Below are 25,133 nucleotides of genomic sequence, written 5' to 3' on the forward strand. Positions count from 1 at the left end.
TTCTAATTTTTCCAGCAAAAGTGCCTGAGTTCTCTCTGGTTGGCCTAGCCGGAGCCACATGCCCACAGTGAACGAATCACTGTGGCCAGGAAGAGTGTAATCTCATTGGGGAGGCCTGGATCGTGTGTACTCTCCCTTGGAGCCAGGTGGTGAGGACAGCCCCACCCAAGCCACACGGAATGAGAGCAGGAAAGGTCTGATTCTCCATGTAAAACTGGAAAGGAGGGAGAGCTGATGGGAAGCCAAGAAATCACCACAGTTGGCCATGAGAACAGATGTTCTGTGATGGCTGGCAAAGCAGAGGGCAGGGGCCTTATCAATTCCAGGAGGCCCATAGCTAACCAGGCTTCCTATCTCCCAGCACAGACTCAGAGGTACCATTGAGCTAAAGAACTTTAGCACCAGAAGAGACTTGAAAATTAGCCAAGGCACAATCCATTGAGCACTGGCCCAATGGATGTTAATTGATATTACTGAAAAGGCTGTGTGGCCCAGGAAGCTCAAGAAATAATGGATTAGGCCAAGTCAATTGTTCCCTCTCTGTGCAGGTCTTGTCAGGGCCTTGAATAAGCTGACATGCACTGTGAATCACCAAGAGTATGGGGAAATTATTAAGCTGACTCCACGCCACCCATTTTATAGATGAAGCAACTGAGGCCAAGAAAGGGAAACTGACTTGGGCAAGGTCACGCAACTAGTTAATATCGGACTTATCCCCTCCTGCTGTACCGTGCCATATCTGATGCTGCAGAGAAGCATGGCTGTGTACCTCAGGGCAGCCCTATCCCAGTGCTGGTTGCTTTCCTTCCCTCTGGAGAGTGTTTATTCTCTTTTCTCACAAACATCCTTGATTAACTGCTCTTAGGCTTCTGTGGCATGGCCTCTGTGAGGGGCTACGGGAGCGCAGAGTGCTGGCCCTGCCTGGGACATGTCCCTCGCTGCTGCAGATCTGAAGGGAACTATTCAAAGTGCAGAAAGCCATGAGGGACTGGACTTAACAACACATGTCTACCTGACCTGCAAGATGACGCCATTGATGGGGTTGAGAGGCTCGATGCTTAGCCAAATGTGAAAGAATCATCAGCAACAAGGGTGCTGAGAGTGCCAGGAAGGACAGGCCAGAGGAAAATCTTGTTCCTGGAGGCAGGCATATGCCCTTTAAGTCAAGACAGATTGTGCATCAGGGCTGTGGCATGCTGACGCCAGGTGATTGTTATAACAGGATCATTTTTGAGGATCTCTCTAGTCTGGGCACTTCATACATGCTCCTTTTATGCCACTTAATGGCCCACAGTTATAAAAAAGAGAAAGTGGACATCAGTTAGTTGGCAGAACTCACAAGTATTAGCTAAACACAAAGGATTCAAGCTCTCCTTGCCAAGTGCACACTCTTGGATGTGTTATTAAACTCTCTAGGCCTTAGTTTCTTCACCTATTAAATGGGGCTAAAATGAGTTCCTGCCTTACAGCTTTGTTCTGAGAATTAAATAAGATAATGTCTGTGGAATTGCAACGTGCCTAACCTATCCATAGTAATGATTCCTTACGTGATGGCGGGAATGGAGAGGCTCATCAGATTTGAGCTCCCAGCTAGTAAAGGGCAAAGCCAAGATCAAACACAGATCTAACCAGCTCCGGCTGGGTGGCTCAGTTGGTTAGAGCATCATCCCATACACCAAAAGGTTGAGGGTTTGATTCCTGGTCAGGGCACATACCTATCTTGCAGGTTCGATCCCCATTAGGGGCGCATATGGGAGGCAACAGATCGGTTTCTCACATCGATGTTTCGCTCTCTCTCTCTCTCTGTCTCTCCCTTCCTCTCTAAAAATCAATAAAAACATATCCTTGGGTGGGGATTAAAAAATAAAATAAAATAACACAGTTCCAGCTAATGCAAAGGGCTTTTCCAAGTCTTCCTCTATATAAAAGGAGGGGTGGTATATGTGTCTCTTTACTCACTTTCAGGTGACTCTATCCAAAGGCCAGACAGAGAACTAGATGTAGACTAGGTTGGGGCATGTGAACCTGACCCCTCAGAGAAGAGCCAGTGCCAAGCATGACTTGGGTGGGCATCAGTCATCACACTCAAGGCCACCTGAGGGGAAGAGACTGGGGACCACTCCCTGGCATGCACTGGAAATCAAGTCTTCACCAGCAGATGCTTTTTTTTAAATTGAGATATAACTGGCATATAACATTACATTAGTTTCAGATGTACAACATAATTATTTGAAATGATCACCACAATAAGGCTACACCACACATAGCTACAGATATTTTTTTTCTCCTGATGAGAACTTTTAAGATCTACTCTCTTAGCAACTTCCAAATATACAATACAGTATTATTAACTATAGTCACCATGTTGTATATAACATTCCCATGCTTATTTATTTTACAACTGGAGGCTGACCACTTTCACTCACATTTTGACCACCTTCACTCATTTTTCCCATCTCCCACTCCCCACCCAACACCTCTGGGAAGCACCAGTCTGTTCTCTGTATCTATGAATTTGGTTTGTTTTTATTTTTAAATTTTTTAGATTCCACATATAAATGAGATTATATGTTACTTGTTTTTCTCTGACTTATTTCACTTAGCATAATGCCTTCAAGGTCCAACCACATTGCAAATGGCAAGATTTCCTTCATTTTTTTTAAAAAAAGTATTTTTCAATTGATTTTTTTTTTTTAATTTTAGAGCGAGAAGAAGGGAGAGGGAGAGAGAGGAATATCAATGTGAGAGTGAAACATCAATTAGCTGCCTCCTGTATGTCCTTACAGGGGATTGAGCTTGTAACCCAGACATGTGACCTGATGTGGAATCAAACTGGCAACCTTTCAGAGCACAGGACAACACCCAACCAACCGAGCCACACCAGCCAGGGCAAGAATTACCTTTTTTTATGACCTGATATCTCACTGTATATATATATGCTACATTTTCTTTATCCACTCATCCATGTCTTGGCTATTATGAATAATCCTGCAATGAACATGGGTGTGCAGATATCTCTTCATGTTAGTGTTTTCATTTTGTTTGGATAAATACCCAGAAGTGGAATTGCTGGATCATAGTAGGTCTATTTTTAATTTTTGAGTAACCTCCATACTGTTTTCCATAGTGACTGCACTAATTTACATTCCCGCCATCAGTGCACACGGGTTCTCATTTCTCCACATCCTTGCCAACACTTGTTGTTGCTTGTCTTTTTTATAATAGCTATTCTAACAGGTGTGAATTGATATCATTGTAGTTTTTATTTGCATTTCCTGATGATTAGTGATGTTGAGCATCAATGGATGCTTTTGAGATGAAAATCCCAGTGAGGATTTAAGGGAAGGGGCTAGGAGTAGTGCCTGGCCACTGGGTGGAAGACGGAGTGGAAGCAAGAATGGTGGCTACCCATTTGTAGATATCCTTGGGAAGATCAGAGCATGTTCCCAGGTTGAAGATGAGAACAACTCAGCCAAAGTCAAGGGTTTCATAAGAGCTGAAACTTGACAACAGAGGTTCCTAACCTGGGACCTTGGTCCACAGCCCCCAAAACTTGAAGTCAAACTATATATGTGCAAGTTGGGCATTTTGCTTGGAGGAAAGTCTGCAGCAAAAGAGGCTAACTGGTGGTGCAGCTTTGTTTTGTTGGGTCCATGTTGCATAACAGATATTTGAATCACTGCCCAATATTTTAAAATTGGTAACTTGCACATAAAGATCAAAGTTTGAGACTTCTCTTAAAATGACTCATAAGATCTGGACACCTGGGACCCACGAGGGTGCTACCTCCTTTTGGTGGGGTGTGAGACCCCAGGCAACCACGGTCCATGACATTTTGTGACCTCCCTGATGAATGCCAAATGTCAGTCCTTGTTTATCATTGCTCTTGCACTGTCTTTGCTCACTGATGTATTTTTTTCACTTGCCTAGATTCTCTGGTTTTTGTGTTTGTAACCTCTAATCTGAACTTTTAATAGATACTCAAAAGGGTGTCTGATTTCAAAAAGGTGACCATGACTAAGATCCCTTCCAGCTTAAACTCTTTCCTCACAATCCAGCATTGAGACAAACCCTTACTATAGGTTTGTCAGGACATAACCCCATCAGGGTCCAGGAGTATCTGTACTTGTACTTAAATTAGACTCTCAAAATTGGTGACCGGGAAACTCAGCTTAAGAGAGCAGTTAATGCTCCTCCAGGTTCCCTCAGGAACACTGTCCTGCCCAGACCAAGGAGGCCAGAATCTCTTCCCCTTAAGGAATATGGTTATGTTCTGTGTCCATGAATGTGCTTAAATAAACAGGCCCATCTTTTGATGGCTCCAAAAATCCAAAAGGTCTGCAGAAATTACTGAAACTCCTTCATACAGTCTCTGCAAGAGTCCTGTTTGTAATACAAATAGTTCATTATCTGCTCAGATGAGAATTCCATCAGTGAAATCAATGGCAATCTTTGGGAAATCCTTTCTTTATGGCTTTGAAAACCTGGCTTTTGAATGGATACAAATCAGAAAGAATATAACTCTTGCTAAGACCTCCTTTCTGAAGCCAGAGTCAACAAGGCTATGATTTTATTTATTTATTTATTTATTTATTTATTTATTTATTTATTTATTTAAGTCTTTAGTAGGTCTTTGCATTTGGGAAGATTGGGCAAGTCACTTAGAGCCCATTTCTGAATAAAGACTCACAGATGCATGGATGCATACCCTCAGACCCTCAGACCCAGAGACATGCAGAACTGGAGGGGTCCTTAGAAGGTACTGAAACTGCTGTGCTGAGAACCAGCAGACAAAGGAAGGTGCACAAAATGTGAGCGCCAGAGGGATAGAGGAAAGTTAAATCTTGGACTAGGTTCTCTGTCTGCCCAAGAACAAGTAGAAGACACATAGAATGTGGGCCTTACATATCTTAGAATGGAAGCAGTGCAATGCTTAAAACACCAACCAGTTGTACAGTTCCACCTATACAGTAAGATGCCCCTTGCTAGCTGACAGCCAACGCTGCAGCCCCAGTTTGTATTTGCACCTCAGTAGAGGAATTCAGTCCAGAGCTGGAAGGAGAGAAAGTGATTGCTCAGAGCCCAGAAACCCAGTGGAAGCCTTTCTTGATGACCCAGTTGCTTGGAACACAGATTTAGCCTGAGATACACTTGTGTTTGAGGTGCAGCAATGCCCGGAGTCAATTAATGTATCTTATCTGTAAAATTGGGCATAATCATAGAACCTTACCTCCTCACATAGTGGGCAGATTAAATGAGATAACACATGAGAAATGCCTGGCCCTGTGCCTTAAGAAGACTGGAGGAACACTAACTACTCTGTTAGGCTGGGTTTCCTGGTCACCAACTTTGAGAATCTAATTTAAGTACAAGTACAGATACTCCTGGACCCTTGATGGGGTTATGTCCCTGTAAACCCACAGTAAGTTGAAAATGAGGTAAGTCAGAAGTGCATTTAATACACCTAACTTACTGAGCATCACGGCTCAGCCTAGCCGACCTTAAACATGCTCAGAACACTTACATTAGCCCACAGCTGGGCCGTCACCGAACACAATGAACACACTGTAGAGCTTTGGTGGTTTACTCTCGTGGTCTCGTGGCTGCCCAGGAGCTGCGTCTATCTGCCGCTGCCCAGCATCACCAGAGTATCCTACGCGTACACTAGGCTGGGAAAAGACCAAAATTCAAAATTCAGGTGTGGTTTCTACTGAATGTGTACCTTTTGCACCACCATAAAGTCAAAAACTCATAAGCCGAACCATCATAAATTGGGCCATTTGTAGTTAATCTGGGAGGGAATCCAGGTCACACAAGTAAGGGAGCGAGGCAGCAAGACAGGGAGGGGTAACTGTGATGGGGAGCAGGCTCCCTCCACAGGCAGTCGAGGCGCAGGCCCTCGGGACATCTGGGAGGCGACTTGGAACAAGCCTCAGATGCTCTGCCTGAGGGGTGCAGGGACTGTGTGTTCGTTTACCTATCGGTGCTTTACCCACAGGTGCCTGCAGTGGGGACTGTGAGCCCTGAGGGGATGTGGGTAGGCAGGGGGGCATCTGCTACAATCGATTGCCTTTGCTCTTCTGATTGTGATCCTGCAGAGGGAAGAGCATGGGCTTTGGGGTACATCCCAGTACTGCCTTTCCCCCTGGGCCTCAGTTTCCCCATCTCTCAAAATAGGAAAAATTCTCTGGTGCTGCCAAGTTAATTTCGAGGGTTAAGTATGATGATGGCCATAAAGAGACAGGAGCGTAGTAGGTGCTCAACAAACACGGGCCCCCTTTGGTTCCGTTTCTCTCGCTTGCCTGCAACCCGTATTCTGTTCCGAGTCTCAGGGTGAGCCTCAGCTGGCACTAGACGTTCTTTCCAGATGAGCAGGGACATGCTGACGTCCAAACTAGTGTTTGTCTCTGAGGTGACTTCTGAGTGACATGTTGTCCTACCACAATGATCTCCCTCGCTATGTATTATTATGTTGTTTCCTCTTTAGCTCAAACTTCGTGAGTCCGTGGCTTTCAGCAGAATCAGAGTGGGAGGAGGCAGAAGTGGTTTGCCTGAAAGAGGCTGAGCCAGGAGCAAAACTCCAACAGGAAAACTCTCTGACTCCTGCAGCTCACTCAGTAGCTGAGGGTTGGGAGTGGGAGCAGATCTCGGGGCTTCTGCCGAGTCAGATGGTGTGGAAGAGGGCTGCCAGAAAAAATGCAGGATGCCAGTTAAACTGAATTTCAGATAGACAACGAATATCTCTTTTAGTATAAGTATGTCTTGTTAAATACTTGGATATACTAAAAAGTTACTTATTTATCTGAAATTCAAATTTAACTGGGCATCTTGTATTTATATTTCCTAAATGTGCCTATGCTAGTTTGGGGGAACGGATCCTCATGGGAGGTTTGGGTTACAGACCAGCCCAGCAGCCACTCAGTCAGCCCTGCAGGCAGAAAAGTGTGAAGTAGTCTTGACTGCCCGCCTCCAGACTGCATCCCTTAAACCCCTCATTAGAGTCACTCTTTCCTTAAGACATTGATAACTACACAGTGGAGACAGTCACAAATTCACTTGCATTATGCTTAGATGTGCAAAGAAAATGCACTTGTTTATTCTTAGGCACCACCCAGTGGTACAGGGACAGGTAGCTAAGTCAGCAAAGTGTTATGTCTCTGGCTGGTTCCCCGAGACCAGGATTCAGGTGCGTGTGGCCCAGTGAGGGAGAGAGTGGGGAGAGCAGGGCCGGGGAAGAAGCTGAGCAGGGCTGGTGCCTGCTGGAATCATCTTCCGCCTGATCCCACAGGAACTCTGGAGTAGGGTTGTGGCAGAGAGTTCGTCCCACCTAGAGACAAGGGGTCCGGGTTGTTGTACCGCAGTGTCAGGGGTCATTGGCTGCCCTCAGACAGGGCCTGGGCCCCCTAACCTCCCAGGTGTCTCCAGGTGTGGGGGCTTCCATTAGCAATGGAAGCCAATACTCCCAGGAGAGCCATCGCGTGTTAGTGAGCACTTTTAGCAACTGGGAATGGGTGCACCAGCTGGTGCAAGGAATCTGGGCATGGCACCAATAACACCTACTACGCTCTCTCTTTTCAGTTTCTCACTGTGAGTAGTCAGCTATCCAGGCCACTTTAAAGAGCCTTCAATTAAAAAAAAAATTTTTTTAAGAGTCTCTATTGTCCATGGAGGGTAACTAATACATGCATCCATTCCCTAGATGAATTATTTTTTTTAATTTTTTTTATTTTTAAAAAATATTTTTAAATCATCACCCAAGGATATGTTTTTATTGATTTTTGGAGAGAGAGGGAGAGAGGGAGAGGGAAAACAATGTGAGAGAGAAACATTGATTGGCTGCCCCCCATACTCACCCTGACTGGAAATTAAACCTACAATCTTTTGGTATATGGAACAATGCTCCAACCAACTGAGCTACCCAGCTAGGGCGATGACTTATTTTTTTAGATCAGCCCTTGATCCTTTGTAGAGAATGGGGCTTTGGAGGAGAGGAAATATTTTCATGAAGGAAAGATGCAACCAGAAACAGTCCCAACTAGAACCACTATCCACACAAAGGATATCCAGCATAGGTAGGATTTTAGAGAAAGGGAACAAGTTTATCCAGGGGAAGAAGATTGGGAGACTTAGAGCCATGATAAGAAAGGTGTAATGTAGACAAGCTGGGGAGACATGTGGCTTCTTCAGGGGACCATTGCAGCTGTCTTGGCTGCAGGCACAGTGATCTTAGCATAGGTCTAGAATACCTTACTCAAAACCCCTAGAGCCAGATGTTTTTGGGAATTAATTTTTTTTTTTTTTTAATTTTAGAAAGGCATATTCTATATATTACAGAAAATTCCCAGTGGAGTCTGGCTCAGCACCCTGTAAACAAACCCATTAATATTCCTGTGACAAATGTATAAATATTCACACTAAGTGGGATAATAAAAACTATAAATAGCTTCATGTCAGTTCAGGCCAGGTTTTGCTGCCAAATAGTTTTTTTAAAAATCTTCTGGTTTCCAGAAACTTTTGGATTCAAAAATGGCAGAATAGGGATCGTAGACCCATATAAATTTTGTACCATCTAAAGACTATAAATTAACAAAGACATAAAATGTTGGAAGAGGTGAGAACAGTGGGTTCCAGCACATCCAGCATTATGATTTTATAAATATGAAACAAAAGTGACTTGCCCAAGGTCACACTGCTGGTCATGGGCAGAGCTAAGATCAGGCTCAGGTGTCCTACCCCCAACTCAGCATACCCAGAAGCAATCTAGCAGTTTCCTTCAGACCCAGATTGCCCTTTGAGTGGAGTCTAGGGTCCATAAAGTCAATCCTCCTCATTTCTAGCTCCCTGAAGAGGGAACCTCTTGCCTCTAGGAATGCGACCCTTATCTCTGAGTTCTGCTTGTTATACCTCATGATGAGCCAATTACATTTTCTCTGGAAGAGGTACCTACATTAGACCTGGTCCTCCAGGCTCATAGACTTAACTCAAGTCCCGGTATACAAATGGTGCTCGGTAAAAGTCTGAGGAATCACTGAATTTATTTGGGTATTAACCACTTACAGACTTTCCAGTTAGCGATAGGTGATGATAAAATGTGGTATATACATACATACAGTGGAATATTTTCAGCCTTAAAGTGTCATGTGTAAGACAGCCACCAAAGGTCTTATTTGTCATTCTAGGCTTGGATCTAAGGACAAGGAAGGCAAATATTACCTTTATTTTTGAGCGGTGAACATTAATGGTCATTGAAAAGTGATTTTTTCCATCCCTGATGCCTAAGCCAAGGGGACTAATTTTGTCACAAGTCTCTGGGCAGAACGAAGATGCTTTTGTGCCTAACATAGTACTTGGCACAAAGTAGGAGCAGTGCCGTAACTTGCTGAATGACTAAGTGCGTGAAATCGGGGGCGTTTTCATTGGAACCCTTTGTTTCAAATAGCACAATCCCAACTTACACAGAATTAAACGAGAGTGAGAAATATTGCCTAACATAACTGAAGAGTCTGGGGATAGATGCCTTCAGGCATGGCTAAACCCAGGCCTGCAAATGATTATTGGGGCATCTGTCCCTTTCCTTCCCTCAGATTTGCTTTCCTACATGTTGCTTCCTTCCCAGGCAGGCTCTCAGGCACAGGAAATGGCAGAGATGGGCACCAGCGGTTATGCACCCACATCCCACCAGCTCCCCAGTCCTTCCAGAGAAAGACAGCCTTTTTACACTGATTCTAACAGAGCTCCCAGACTTGGCCTGGGCTAGGTAGGGTCCCCATTTCTGAAGCAATCGCTATAGCCAAAGTGATACTGTAGTTTCATTGGCCGGGCCTGACCATGGTTGCCCCTTAGAGCCAGGGTGTCAGGAAGACAGAAAATGAGGTTTGGGGAAAACTGGTCCCTACAAGGAAGTAGGGGTGATGATCCCAGAAGAAGAGAGCGTGGATGCTGAGCAGGGTACACAGGGTGTCTCTCACAGGGGTGGATGCCAAGAACTTTCCATGATGCGTGAAGGACACATTAAGCTCATGTTTTAGAAGATACTAGTGCTTGGAAGAAACAGATCAACTTGACCATATACCCATAGAGAATTGTTTGATAACAGGCTTGAGGAATAACGATTGAATGTAACCCCAGTGGATCAGTCCGCCTGTGGTGGTGCTTCCTCTATTCCAGACAGGATACTACGCATTTGACAGTCAGTTAACTCATCTGATCTGCACAACCATGCTGTGGGTGGGGGATATGATCCTCACTTTACAGATGAGGAAACTGAGCTAAGGTCTCACAGCCAGTAATTGAAAGGACAGCTATTTCCACCCTCTTACTGCTGATGCCGTCGCTTGGGCACCTCTCCCTCCTGTCTGCGCTGCTGGAGGCCTCCTCTCGGATCTGCTTTTCTCTCTGTTAGTTCCTCCTCAGGTAGGCTACCCATGGGTGGTGGGGCAGAGGGCTGCCAGCCGGCTGAGATCCCCCAGGTGAGCAATTCTCATGCGAAAGCCATTCATAGGTGTGCCTGAGAAGGTGAGGAGTGGTTCCCCACCAGCCCCGGGACACTGTGGTGAGCACGGGCGCCCGGAAAGTAATCCTCTAGTTGACTACACATACCCGAGCTCTATGTCTTGAGTCCCTGAGCTTCCTTCCAAAAAGGGAGGCAGCCTTATGGGGTCTCCTCAGACACTTAGCAGCTTAACAGGGAAAAGGGGCTCCTCAGAGTCAGACCTCGATGTCATAGAAACATTACCACCCTTCTCCCCACCCTTTCTCTATGAGTGACTGGAGGGGGCCAGCCTGGTCTTTTGAAGCGAGAAGATGCAGCTTTGGGAGAGGGGAGGGGGTACTGAGAGTCAGGAATGGTGTTTGACAGGCAGCATCCTTTTGGACCCTGATTGGTGGGAAGTGTGCAGTTTCTTCCCTTCCTCCTGGTCCAACTCCATCATCCCACCATCCTGTCACTGGAGACCAAGGGCCTCTGTAGGGACAATCCTGAGGTCCTTCTCACCCCCATTCTCTTGCCTTCATCTGGTGCTCTGAGGCTGCAGTGTTTTGAGGACATAGAATTGGATCCTGAATTTTCCCATAAATCTGCTTAGTTTAGAACTTTTTCTATTCTCCATATGTTTGGGGCTTTGAACATATAATAAAGCAGCTTTTAATTAAGGGTTGAGTACTTTGAGCACATGTATTTAAATTTTAAACTAAAGGTGGGAAGAGAAAATGAAGGCATTGAACAGACAAAGTAAATGAGCACTATGAGGGAGGGGTTTTAATCCACGCTAGTTTCTCTATACGGTCATCATGTTGAGCTCAAAGCTTCCTAGCAGGCTGAGTAAAAAGAGAAATATGTTTACAAATTCTTTTTATCATAAAGGTAGAAATATACCAATTTTGAAAGGTATACTTTTTTTCTCCGCATTAAATTCCAAAAGATTTATTACGTGGGACATTTTATAGAGCAAAATATTTTCAATAATGTTAACATATATGCAGATTCCCCTTCCCCCACCTACCCCTTGTTACCACCCTCAGTAAATGCTGAGGGCAAAAAAACTTGGTTTGACTTTTAACATCTCAGTTCCTGGGGCAATCCCATATATGCCGAAATATAAAGCAAGCATGAAAATATGATAATACCCCATTTTCTCAACAAGAAGACCCCCCAAAATGTTTGGCCATTTGAATATAAAATTTTAGGCGTATAAATAGTCTACTTATATCATTTGGTTCCATAATTTAATTCACACATATTGGTTCCATAATTTAATCCACACATTTAAAATCACACATATAAAATAATATACTTAGAAATATAGCACTTTTTCCATTTATATCTCAAGACACTGATCCGCATCAGTGTCTTCACCATTGTGGTCACTTTCTGAGTCACCTTGTAAGATTTTCAGAGAACAAAGACCAATTTCAGCTAATGGTTGCTGTTAAGAGATGTCATTTTTTTGAATTCGTGTATAATATCCCATTGAAAATTGTATCCCAAGTCCCAAATACCCATTTTTTGTGGCATCACTTCCACCCCATTTATCTAATAGGGCATATTTGTGATGCCTCCCCGTAAAGACCTATTGTATAGATTTTTAAAATGATCTTTAAACAAAGTCAAACATCTGCAACTAAGAGGTCATTCCTTTGGGAACCATGATTAGATTCCATTGACTTTTATTCCTTGTTTAAACAGGTGACTTCTCTAAGCATCTAAAACCAGACTTGATTGAGGTCATTTCTTGTCAATGTGCCCTCCCACCCCCACACCAACAGTACTCTGTGGTTCAAAATGAAGTAATTGAGAGAATACACTGTAAACACGAGAATCTCTTACAGGACTATTTAAGGCATTTGCAGTAGTTTTGTCACATGGTGGCCAAGTGCTTAATCTGCCCATAACACAGCCACCTGGAAGCCCACCCAGGAAATGCTGAGTGATTTAGAAGGGGGACGCACCTCTGCGAAACATGGAGCCAACTGTACTTTGCTAGGTGCATGATCTTGAGCAGGTCACTTAAATTCTTGGGCCTCCATTTTCTTATGGGTAAAACGAGGGGTTTAGGCTAGATCAGAAAGGGTTTGGGGGAGTGCAAGGAGGGCCATGGAGATGACTTTGTGTTTTGGGGGAAGAGGAGCCTCTCTGGTGCCCTCACCTCATTCCCAAGTCAACAGAGTAATTCTGCTTTGATCTATTTTATATAAAGGGATTCCAGGTAAAATTTCCTTTGAAGTAAAGAACCATTTTTTTTAAATTAAAAAGAAAAGGGGTGGATAGGCTGGTATTGAGGTCTGCTTGCTCTGAAGTTCTCTGACTTCAAAGCCATCAAGGGTCATAGTTAAACCTTCCTGTTGATGGTTAATGAAGATAAGATGTGCCTTGTGATTGGGGGTGAGGATGGGGGGTAGATACTGTCTGTGAGCTGCTGAGCATATGCCATCTGGTGCTTCAGATGCTAGAGAGCCCACCATAAAGTCCCACTTAGCTGGAGTCCCATCATCCCAGAAAACCTGCTCATAGTTTCATGAGAAAGAACCAAATGTCAAGGAAGCAGTGTCTCTCAAACTTTGCAGCATATTGAACTGGGGAGTTTTTTAAAATCCCAATGTCCGGGCCACAAGCTATGCTAATTAAATCAAACCTTGGAAGTGGGACCCAAGCATCTGTAATTTGTAAATCTCCCAATGAGAGTCTAATGTTCTGTCAAGTTTAAGATTAAGTGACATTGGTCCAGCCACTACGGAAAACAGTATGGGTGTTTCTCAAAAGATTAAGCACAGAATTAATTACCTTATGATCCAACAGTCCCACTTCTGGGTATATACCCCCAAAGACTCGAAAGCAGGGTCTTGAAGAGATACTTGTGCACCTGTGTTCATAGCCGCCTTTTCACAACAGCCAAAAGTCGGAAACCACCCAACATCCACCGACGGATGGACGGATAAGCAAGATGCGATGTATACATATAAAGTGAGCTTCCTTAAGGAGGGAGAAACTTCTAACACACGGCACAGCGTGGTTGACCTTTGAGGACATCAAGCTAAGTGAAACAAGTCAGTCACAAAAGGACAAAATGAGGCACCTACAGAAGTCAAATTCACAGAGACAGATGTTAGGATGGTGGTGGAAAGCCCATTGGGGGAAGGTGGAAATGGGGATTTGTTGTTCAACGGGGACAGAGGTTCAGTTTTGCAAGATGAAGAGAGTTCTGGAGAATGATTGCACAACAATGTAAATATGCTTAACACCGCTGAACCGTGTGCCTAAAAATGGTTAAGATGGTAAGTTTTATGCTCTGTGTACAGTAGTCTGCCCTTATCTGCAGTTTGCTTTCCACAGTTTGTTACCCACAGTCAACCGCAGTCCAAAAATATTAAATGGAAAATTCCAGAAATAAATGATTCATAACTTTTGAGTTGTGCATCGCTCTGAGTAGCGTGATGAAATCTTGGGCTGTCCTGCTCCATCCCACATGGGCTGTGAATCATCCGCTGTCCACTGTCTCCACACTGTATGTGATCCCCACCCACGCATTAGTCATTTAAATAGCCTTCGTGGTTACCAGATTGACTGTCAGTAGGTATTGCAGTGCTTGTGTTCAAGTAGCCCTTATTTCACTTACTAGTGGCCCCAGAGCACAGATGATGCTGGCAATCCAGACATGCCAAAGAGAAGTGGTAAAGCGCTTCCTTTAAGTAAAAAGGTACATGTGTGTAGGAAAAACAGCACCTCAGCGATTTCCAACCTTTTTCATCTCATGCACACGTAAACTAATTACTAAAATTCTGCGGCGTACCAAAAAATATATTTTTTGCCGATCTGATAAAAAAATAAGTATAATTTTGATTCATTCATACTGGACAACTGTTGTTGGGTTGGCTGTTGTGATTTTTTTATTTGACAATCTAAGAGAAAGGAGGTCAGTGCCCCGGATTAAATAGTCAGGTATTGCATGTTTAAAAAATTCTTGTGGCACACCGGTTGAAAATCGCTGTAGTATATTACAGGGTTCGGTACTATCCACGGTTTCAGGCATCCACTGAGGGTCTTGGAATGTATTCCCCCAAAATAAGGGGAGATATCTGTACTTTAAATAGAAAATAACACAAATAGAAAATAACATAAAAAGAATAAGTGGCATCATGTAGCACCTTGCTACTCGACGTGTGATCTGTGGGCTGGCAGCATTGGCATCTTCTCAGGAGCTTGTTAGAAATGCAGCATCTTGGGCCCCACCCCAGACCTGCTGTATCAAGAAGACGTGCGTTTTTAACAAGAACCCCCGGGTGGTCTGCACACATGGGAAACTTTGAGAAGCACTAGCTGTGATGGACGGAATATTAGAGCAGGGTTGGAAGACATAGTGGACACAGTCATTAGGTCGTTTGCTTACCCAGCTTCAACCTCCTCTCCCCCTTCTTCTTACAGAATCTTTCACTCTCTTGCATTCCCCGAGCAGCCACATGCTCAGGAGGCTGACTTCATCCACATTCCACGTGGTCCCTCTCTCCCAGATAGTAATTGGTTTTTGGGTGGGCGTGTTGCCTGGTCCGGCCAACGAAACTAAGGGAAGTTCTACTGAAGATGCTCCGGGGCCACCAGGAAGAAATGGCCTCTCCTTCCTTTGAAAGTCTCCATGTAGGCATCTTGGGGCCGTGGGGACAGCTAGGCTGGTACTTGATAACACAGAGCACTGACTGACAAAATCCTGGGTCCATCTCAGCAGTGGATTTCTGTTTATGTGAGATTAGAAATGTATTTCTTGTTTAACTGTTTGAATAAAGCTTTCTGTTACTTGTAGCCAACGGTTTATCAGCCTTGACACTATGGACGTGGTGGCAGGATAATTGTTGGGGGTAGGGGGCTATTGTGTGCATTATAGGATGTTTAGCAACGACCCTGACCTCTACCCATTAGATGCCGATCACACTGTCCCCTCCCTCAGTTGTGACAGCCAAAAGTGTTCCCAACACCTTGCCAAATGTTATGGGGGTGCAATTTGTCCCTAGTTGAGAACCACTATTTCGGACAAAGGCATCCTAATTAATGCAAAGCCCGGTTATTTAGTGCGTCTTTGGGAGAGTAAAATCACTGCCCATGCTCCACAGCATTCCAAGGAACAAAGTGAGATCAGGTGTGCGAGAAAAGCAAACACATGCAAGGTATTACTAGGTATTACCTGTCTTTGATGTTGTTGGTAAACTGATAACGATGTTGTAGTTTCCATTTATTCTTATAATGGGCAGAGATGTTTGACTTAACAGGTGGCCAACATGGATAGTGAATGGAATTTTCCCTCAGCAGAGTTGGGGAGCCCTGCCAGCATGCTCGGGCCCTTTCTCCTACTCAGAAATCCCGATCTCTTACGTACCCACCCTGAGCTGAGCCACCAATCCTGGTTCATTGTCCACGAGGTGATGGGTGCTGCCGAGTTCACCCATCAACACATTTTCACAGATTGAGAGCAATCTTCATAGTTAGCTGCTAGAGAGAGAGATCAGTGCCCTCTGTATATAATGTATTTGCAGCTCACATGTTCATGTATTTGAGACCCACAGGGTCAGGGGACCTGGACAACCTCTCTTGCCTTATGTTTCCTTTCCTAGAATCGGCCAGCACGTTTAGACCACTTTCCTTAGGAGCCCCCTGACTCCTAAGATTGGTGCCTTTAGATCCAGTACTTTTTTTTTTTTTAAGATTTTAAAATTGATTTTTAGAGGGAGAGAAACATTGATGTGAGAAACATCCTCACACAGCCTCCTGCATGCTTCTTACTGGGGATCGAGCCTGAAACCCAGGCATGTGCCCTAAAACCTTTTTGTGAGATGACACCCAACCAACTGAGCCACACCAGCCAGGGCCAGATCCAGTACTTCCTGAACAGTTTAGTTTCATCTGAATTGTCACAAAACATCTGAGGGCAAGAAGGCTTACAGGGAGAGCTGGACTTTACAGAAAGGTCTGGAGGAGAATTGGGAGTGTGGAGACAGGCAAAGGGACTAGTGCTATGAAAGAGAGACATTTGAAAGCAATGGATGCAGCTGTCGTTTATGTCATTGAGTGCTTACCGTGTGCAAGGCTCAGTACCAAGCACTGGGGCTGGGGCTCAGGTGGGGAGCAAAGGCCATCAGAGGCAGCTGAGGCCCTTGGGACCTTATGATCTACTGGGGAATATGTGGTGGTTCTGTATTGTGGTATAGGGTAACTACCCCCAGTGACATGGCAACTACCCCGATTTTGTGCCCCATCCCCACCCTACAGCCATTGTGATTTGCAGGTAACACTCACTTTCTGAACTAGAGGTAGGACACTCATATTCGGCCATAGATAGCATTTTAGAGCCTGGCATCTGATGATTTGGACTGAAGAAGGCATTTGTTGGTGGCTTCTAGGAAAAAACAGCATTTTTCTTGGCAGGGGGGTGGGGGGTTGGGGGGTAGCTTAAAAAGACCACTACAGGCCCTGCTGCAGCCCTATTATTTCCGTGAAGAACCAAGCTGAGGATTGAGCCAATATGTAAAGAAAGGTTGAGTCAACAGTGTTGCAGGGACATCAAGCTGGAGTCTTGATCAAACCTCATGTGATTCACCTCTGGACTTTCGGGTAGCTTATGCTAATAAAGCCTCCTACTGTGTAAGCTACGCTGAGCTGGATTTTCTATTGCTTGTATCATAACCTAAGAGGATGTGACAGTGAGCAAACCTTAAATGTGGGTTGGCTGAAAACATGTTCACGCAGAGAGCAGCAAGGATGTCTTTGCTCCAACTAGGGAGATGGAGATCCTGGTTTAGCCAAATGGCTGGTCTGGTGGGCCTGTTGTACCCTGGGTCACAGGCCTTCTGAGCATGGAGACATGACACCTGGAGATCTGGTGGGAAATATTCAGGATGTTGGCTACCTCTGGTAGTCTTCATTAAGGTCCCAGAAGACTCATATTTAGGGGCAAGGTGCCCATTTGAGAGTGGAGAGAGATGATAATACAGCTTTGCTAGCAGAAGGCCTTTCTGCCTGTGGCCTGCAATCGAAAGTGACTGGACAGTGACGAGCAAGTCCTGATGGGTTGGAAAGCTGACTTTTCTGGCTAAAGTCAAAACAGAGGCAACAAGTTGGGTGACTTATCAGAAGAAAAAGAGTGGGGCCCCGGAAAAACATTGCCCCAGTTTCCACATCTCTTCCAAGCATCTTAAGGATGTCAAGCTTGATAAAGGGGACAATTGACTTATTGTGAAGATGCAGCTGGGATACAGCTGGATGGAAAGGAACAAATTTGGGTAGCTCTCCACTTCAGAAATGAAGGAAGATGCCACTAATCTGAGGAGCTGGGCAGTGGGCAAGGCACAGAGGCCAGCTGCCAGACGAAGGATACTGAGGTCAGTAGCTCAGCTCAAACTACCAGCCCATGAACTTAAATAGAAGAAACCCATTAAATTTTTAAGGGAGCTGAATTGTCAAAGCAAGTGGTCAACTATGGCCTGAGATTGCCCATCACTCAGGACAATCTCTGAACTTGTACCTACAAGAAGTGGCTGTTAAAACAGGGACTCTCCTTGGAAGGCATCAATCTCATGCCCACTCAGATGTTAACATGGCAGTAGATGGAGTAGACACACTCAAACTCAGAACTGGGGGCTGCCGTCTTGTCTGACTTAGGAACTTGCTTTACCACCAGGACAAGGAGTCCTCATTATTTCCTCAATATTGTTTGTACTATTGACCAAGGACAACCGAATGTGTTTCTCATTGCTCCCCTTTTCCAAATGGAGAACTCCCATTCTGGAAATGCTTAATGCAGGTCTCCTGGGTTTTTCTTGGCATTGCTGGCTATGCTGATGGTGGGGATCTTCAGAATTTAGTTCATAGGTTACCATTCCACCAGTAGCTACTTTCAGACATGATGGAAACTATGATGTGTCTTCCAAAAAATAACGAACTTGAATTGAATGCAACAACTGGCTGAATCATAGGACTTCACCCTTTAGGGGAAGGGATGAGTTTTTTTAAGCCAAGTGTGGGTATGATTGTTGGTTCACCAAAAGGGTGGACCATAGTGGGATGTTATGGTTACATGGCTCTAACACCTATCTCCCCAACTCTGAATAATAATCCTGGTTTTGTTCAGGTAACTATACTCGAACTCACAGCTTACATGTGACTTAGAGAAAGCCAATTCCACTCCCAGGTCTAGGACTGGGGCATACAGCTGACACTAGGCTTACACAGTGACTCTATGCAGACCTTCGAGACTGAATGAGGCTCTGCCTGGAACTCCTCAGAGACACCTTTCTCTCTTCTTTTTTGGGGTGCCACTGTTGGGGAATATAAGTGCTGGAGCCGCGATTTCACCACCGTGAGGAGAAACAACCATGACTGAAGCCAACGCAAGGAGGAAAAACGGAAAGAATCAGAGAAATGGAGCTGTGACCTGATTGTGCCTTACCCACCTTTACCCTTGGGCTTTTGTTATTGTCTTCTTTAATATTTGATCCAGTTTAAGAGCTTTCTGTTACTTACAACCAAACAACCAACTATTACAGAGTGTGATAAATGCTAAAAATAAAAATATGAAAAAGTGTTGTGTGATTCAGAAGGTGGAATAATTAGCTAAGAGAAGCAATGTTTCTTTAAGCATGTAGCATGGGAAGAGATGGAAAGGATCATTGCAGTTCTTAGTATCGAGCACACCCAGATATTTGTGGGGTTTTGTTAGGCTCATGTGCAGCCATCATTACACATCTCAGTCCATCCAGGTGGAAACGGATGTGTAAAGGCCTTCAGTGCTGGGCATGGCACCTGGCATCTCAAAGTCCCCAATAAATCTGGGAGGTGAAAGGGATCCTGCCATCTCTCCCTGCCTGTCTCTCGGCAGGCTGAGGGAGTTCCCCGATGTCCATTCACACGGTGAGCGGCCAGCCGTTTCTTAACACTGTTCCTCCACTGCTGTTGCAGAGATGGATCACATGTCTGCCAGGCTGAGAGCTTTCCTCTCTGAACCCATTGGAGAAAAAGATGTTGTCTGGGTAGATGGGATCAGCCATGAACTTGCAATGAATTTGGTCTCCAAAGGTTTCAACAAGGTAATTCCTCTTTCCTCATTTCTCCAACTTCTCTTCCCAGCCTCTCTTCCCCTAGTTAGTTCTGCCAGATGGCAGCCACTGCTCCATGTCCCTCCGTAAGTGGCTGTGAGAGAGCAAACTGCCACTTGGCAGGGAGCCGCATGCTTCTGTGTGACCGGCTCCACCCACGTGCTCGGGCCGCCTCAAGGGCCAGTGGGTGATGGGGAAACTGAATCTCTTTGGCTGCGAGCAGCTGAGCCAGGCATGATTCACTCGGTGTTCAAACACCCGGAGGTCGACAGGGGCCCCAGCCTGGGGCTGAGCTGTTGGGATGGATGATTTGGGTGCAGGCCTCACACCCATAAAGAGACCTGTGGGGTCTCACTCGCCCTAGCAGGGCGCCGGCCTGGAGAAGGCAGGTGGAGTGATAGCAGTCTGGGGTCTACGCCGGAGTCAGAGGATGGGAGCTGCTTGAAGATGTCACTCTCAGCCCAAGGGCCTCAAGGATGTATAATGGCACCTGAACATTCTTCTCTATGTGATTGTTTCTATGGAGCTGCTATAAGGCTGCTTGGAACTTAAGGACAGAATGGGAGGTGGTCCCAGGGAGCACCCGAAGAGGGAGCACGCACAGAGGCTGACGGAAATTCACACGGAGCCTGGCACGGCTCCGGCTCCATCGAGAGAGGCGCCACCGGCAGAACTATGGTCACTTGCTCCCTTCAGTTGTCAACATCAGCCTGCACCGCCGGGCAGAAAGCGCAGAAACACCCGGCGAGGCGGGAGCTGCTGCGGGCACGGCCCACACGCAGCTTGGTTCGCACCCGCACGGTGCACGGCTGCTTCCAGGAGGCACCTGGACTACGGGGCCTTGGGTTTCCGACCCACACGCTGCTTTGCACCAGATGCTAAACAGTCTGAACATCACCCCAGTCTAGCAGCCAATTTACTATCCAATAGGTGGTACTGTTAGGAAGCTGGAGCTCCACGACTGAGGTACATTGAGTCTTTTCTTCTCAGAGAAAGGAGTTAGGACCGACCACTCCTGAGAGCACAGTAAAGTAGGCAAGTCTGACTAGGGGAGACGTTCTAAATTAAAAATTCTTTTAAAAAAAGAAACGATTGTCCCTTTTACTTTTCTACTGTGGTGCAGCACACTTACATTGACATGAAGGGTTCAGCTCAATGAATTTTGATGGACTCACTACCTGGATCCGATGGCCAGATGCCTCCAGAATTCCAGATGGTTCTGTGGCATTTCCAGATCACTGCCACCCCCCACACCGGATGTGACGAGTGGTCTGGCTTCTACCACCAGCGACTTAGTGTGTCCATAATTGTGAGGTTTCATCGTTGGTCAGACATATGCATCACTTAAGAAATAATTTCATTTACATACAGTAAATTTTACCGTTTTAGCACACAGTTCTGCAAGTTTGGGCAGATGCATGCACTCATGTAGCCACTACCACAATCAAGACGTAAAATAATTCTGTCATTCCAAAATGCGCCTCATGATCTTTACATTCCCCACCCTCAGTCCCTCACAACCACTGATTTGTTTTCTGTCCCTATAGTTTTGCCTTTTCCAGCTTAACTGTGTTTTTAATGAGGATTACAGGTGGGGTGATAGGCATGTTTAAGACAATACACACTGCAATTTTAAAGGCTTAAAACAAAAATTCAAAGTATCTCATCAATATTTTTAGTTACAATATTATTGATTACATATTGAAAAAGAAACAGGTGAAATTAGTCCTAATAACGTTTTATTTTCTCCCGTGTTTTAAAACATGCAATACCTGACTACTTAGTCAGGGGCACTGGCCTCTTTTCCCTTAGATTGTCAAATATAAAAATGACAACAGCCAACACAGCGATAGCCGTCCAGCGTGTACGAGTCAAAATTATATCCATTATTTTTGTCAGATTGGTAAAAAATATATTTTTTGGTGTGCCATGGATTTTCAGTAATTAGTCTGTGTGTCATGATATGAAAAAGGTTGAAAATCACTGAGTTAGAGAAACAGAGAGAAAGTTGTCCATCGCACAGTGGGGCCGTGTAGCGATGGAAAGTGCATCGCCGTGGGTGCTGAGGACCTGGGGGCTTTGGCAAAGGAAAGCAGAAGCTTGAGAAGGAGAGGGACGCCTCCCAGTCACGTTTTGAAAAGGCCGGGTGTCACAGTGAAGACTGAAAAGTTTAATCAGTGCGGACAAGGACCGGCCACCTGGTTTGTGAGGCCCACTGCAAAATGAAGATGTGAGGCCCCTTGTTTAAAGGTATCAAGAATTTCTGGAATACTACGCAGCTGTAAAGAAGAATCTTGTACCCTTTGGGACAGTATGGATGGACCTGGAGAAAATTATGCTAAGAGAAATAAGCCAGGCAGCGAAAAACAAACATCACATGATCTCGCTTATACGTGGAATCTAAAGAACTTAATAAACTGATGAACAGAACAGATTCAATGACATGGAAGCATAGATGAGACTGATGAATGTCAGAGGGATGGAGGAAGGCAGGTGGGTGGAGGGGGAGAGAGTAACCAAAGAATTTATACTCATATATGCACAACCCAAGGACACAGACAATGGTGGGGAGAGGGACTGAGGAGGGGGAAGGGACAGGGTGGGACGGGTCATTGGGGAGAAAAAGGGGCATCTGTAATATTTTAAAAAAAAAATTTCACAATTAGACCAAGTGGGGCCTCCTGAGCACAGGGCCCGGTGTGACTGCGTGGGTCACACACAAGGGAACCCAACCCCAGTGCAGGCGCAAATATTACTACTGTTTAGCAAGAGGTTGGGCACGGCAAACGAGGGCAGTCCAGGCCTGCTCGCTGTTTGGACTTGAGGTTGAGGGGAAGTGTGCCATTGGGCCACCATCCTGCCATGTGGACATGGCTGCCACAGGAAAGAATGAACATCCTTGGCTTCGAGGGGACCACTGTCCAGGGTGGTAGGAGCGTGGGAATGCCTGCTCAGGATTTCTGTGTCTCTGCGTCATCATTCCTACAGTCAGATTTTTCTGAGCGTTGGCCCAAGGAGGGAGAGGGACAGTTTCTCCTCTCCAGGGTCAGGGGCTGGCTTTCTGAAGCCAGCAGGGAAAGCGAGCGGGCAGGGCCATGATGGGAGTCCAGGACTCCGGCGCCCCCTCGGGAGCAGGGTGAAGCAAGCCAACTGTCCCTCCTCACTGATGGAAGGCAGCAGGGTGAAACTCCAGAGAAAATGGAGAAGGGAGCGTCAGGTTGCAACTTGGCTCTGGAGGCTGCAAGACGAGGCCCTGCTTCCCGCAGCATTCCTGGAAGGTTTGCTCCTGGCCCTGCGTACCATGCATTCCCTGGCCTCCCGGCTGCTGAGCCTGGTGTGGACGTGGAGTCTCCGATTACCAGACCAGGGGATGCTCGCAGTGAGGCCCTCAAAGTGGCAGAGGACCCCACAGATGCCAAGCCCAACTGGGGACCGTTGGGATGTGCAAAAATGGGGCTGAGGAAAACAGGGTCTCAACCTTCCAATTCTTGGTGACTCCATCTAGAGAATGGGACGGGGCACAGGTGAGGATAGAGGGACTAAAGTGACCTGGCTGGTGTGGCTCAGGGGTTGAGCATCAGCCTATGATCTAGGGGATCGAGGTTCGATGCCCAGGTTGCAGGCTCGATCCCCAGTCGGGGGCATGCAGGAGGCAGCCGATCAATGACTCTCTCATTATTGATGTTTCTCTCTCTCTCCCCCTCTCCCTTCCTCTCTCTGAAATCAATAAAGATACATTTTTTTTAAGAAAATAAAAAGGGATTAAAATGTGCCAGGGGCCTGGAGCTCACCCAAGGTACTCAGAAGTGCCACCTACCATCATCATCATCATCCTCCTCATCAACGTTCTCTCTCCTTGGACGAAGCTCTGTGTTTCTTAATTCTGTTATATTCACGTCTGCACCTCCCACACCTACTGCAGCAACTGGCTCCACTAACATTCAATAAATTTTAATTTTTTAAACGTTCAATTAAAAACATCTCAGTAAAATCCATTGCTGAAAATTTGAGAATACTTATAAAGTAAAAAGAGATTATTCTACGCAACTGTACTGCTTTTTAGGATGATTAAAATAGCAGTTTTAAATGTCCATGAAATCCTGGCTTTTTCTCTTTGAAAAATAACTGGACCATGACCCCAAGTGTAAAAGCCCAAACTCTAATGCTTGGGTATGTTTTATGACAGGGATTCAGCTTTAATTTCTTTTAAAAAATATGTTCCCTTCAGTCAAGACGAAATTTGCTCTGTTTTATGGAACTGAAAGTAAACAGACGCCAGTGGGTTTCACTGGAGATGGCCCAGGACTCGAGATGTGGGCACTGGTTCTTGTCCATTGCAGGCTGGAGAGCCTCCAAGCTGCTCCCAGAGGTGGGCACTTAACGTGACCTTAAATCTCCAGGCTTCACTGTTTGGTGGCTGGGCCAATGTGTGGTCATATAGTCTTGAATGTCCCTCTCTCCATGTGGTCCTTGCTCCTTACCAGTCAGAGTGTGATTAAAATGGGAAAAAAGGAATGAAGCATTGTGGGGAAAGTAGTTAGAAAACTAAGAATGACATAGACTAGGAATCCTGGAATCTTTGTTTTACACATGTTTTTCACCTTCAAGACTCTTCAGAAGGGAAAGATGGGAGTGTTTTATGCCTTCTGCTCCACCCACAGGGCTCTGCACCCAGGAGGAAAAGGGAATTGACACTGTGCTAATACTCTCACATTGAACTCACTTCATTCAGTTTGCAGGATGGGGCAGGGCATACTTTGCACCTTCAAAAATGCAGAAACAGGCCCAGGTTTTGCAGGTTCTCATGCAGAAACAAATCTATGCTAAGAAGCCCTTCACCAGCTAGTCCCATGTACAGTGACTCTAATTGAAGGGAGATTTTTGTCCCCGAGGGGACATTCGGCAATGTCTGGAGATAGTTATGTCACAATTCAGGGTGTGTGCTGCTGGCAATTACCAGGCCAGGGATGCTGCTAAACTTCCTACAATGCACAGAATGACCCTTCCTGCCCCCTCCCCCCACAACACACAATTATCCAAAATGTCAACAGTGTCAAGGGCTAGAAACCCTTTGCTAGACTAATTGAGAAAGTAGTGGAGTGGAGAGCATCTCTAACTCGGAGGGGGGGCGGGGGGGGGTGAGAAATAGGAGATCAGAGGCCTGAAGGGAGCATCAGAGGTATGCTAGGCTCTTGCTACTCAAAATGTTGTCCTTAGACAACCACCAGCCAGGAGCATGTTAGAAATGCAGGCCCTCAGGTCCCACCCTACTTACTGAGTCAGAACCTGCCTTTTAACAAGATTCCAGGTCATTCGTCTGCTCACAGGCTCTGGTTCGTCCCAGACTGGACGGCCCCCAACCAGGCCCCGAGGGATGGGCATTTAACTTGGCCTTACATCTCACCAAGGGCCTGTCCCCAAATCCCCATCTCCCACTCAGGGTTCTGGGGACTGCCAGTCTCCCTCGAATATGACCCGCCCTTCCTTCGATTTTCACGCGGGCCCTCACGTTGGGGGAGGAAGAGCACATCTGAGCAGGTTTATTACAACTTTTCCCATTT

The 25,133-nt window shown here is 45.7% G+C and overlaps 1 protein-coding gene across 1 annotated transcript in view; it reads left to right on the forward strand.

The window, feature by feature from the left end:
- BANF2 (BANF family member 2) overlaps positions 1–25,133 on the forward strand; it is a 48,230-nt gene that overhangs the window by 18,439 nt on the left and 4,658 nt on the right. The window contains exon 3 of the mRNA XM_081150040.1: positions 19,436–19,563. Within this exon, the coding sequence (XP_081006166.1) occupies positions 19,438–19,563 (126 nt within the window). The 5' untranslated portion in view covers positions 19,436–19,437. The remainder of the gene's footprint in view (positions 1–19,435; positions 19,564–25,133) is intronic.

This window comes from Miniopterus schreibersii (genome assembly GCF_964146895.1).
Source record: "Miniopterus schreibersii genome assembly, chromosome: 10".
NCBI classification, from domain to species: Eukaryota; Metazoa; Chordata; class Mammalia; order Chiroptera; family Miniopteridae; genus Miniopterus; species Miniopterus schreibersii.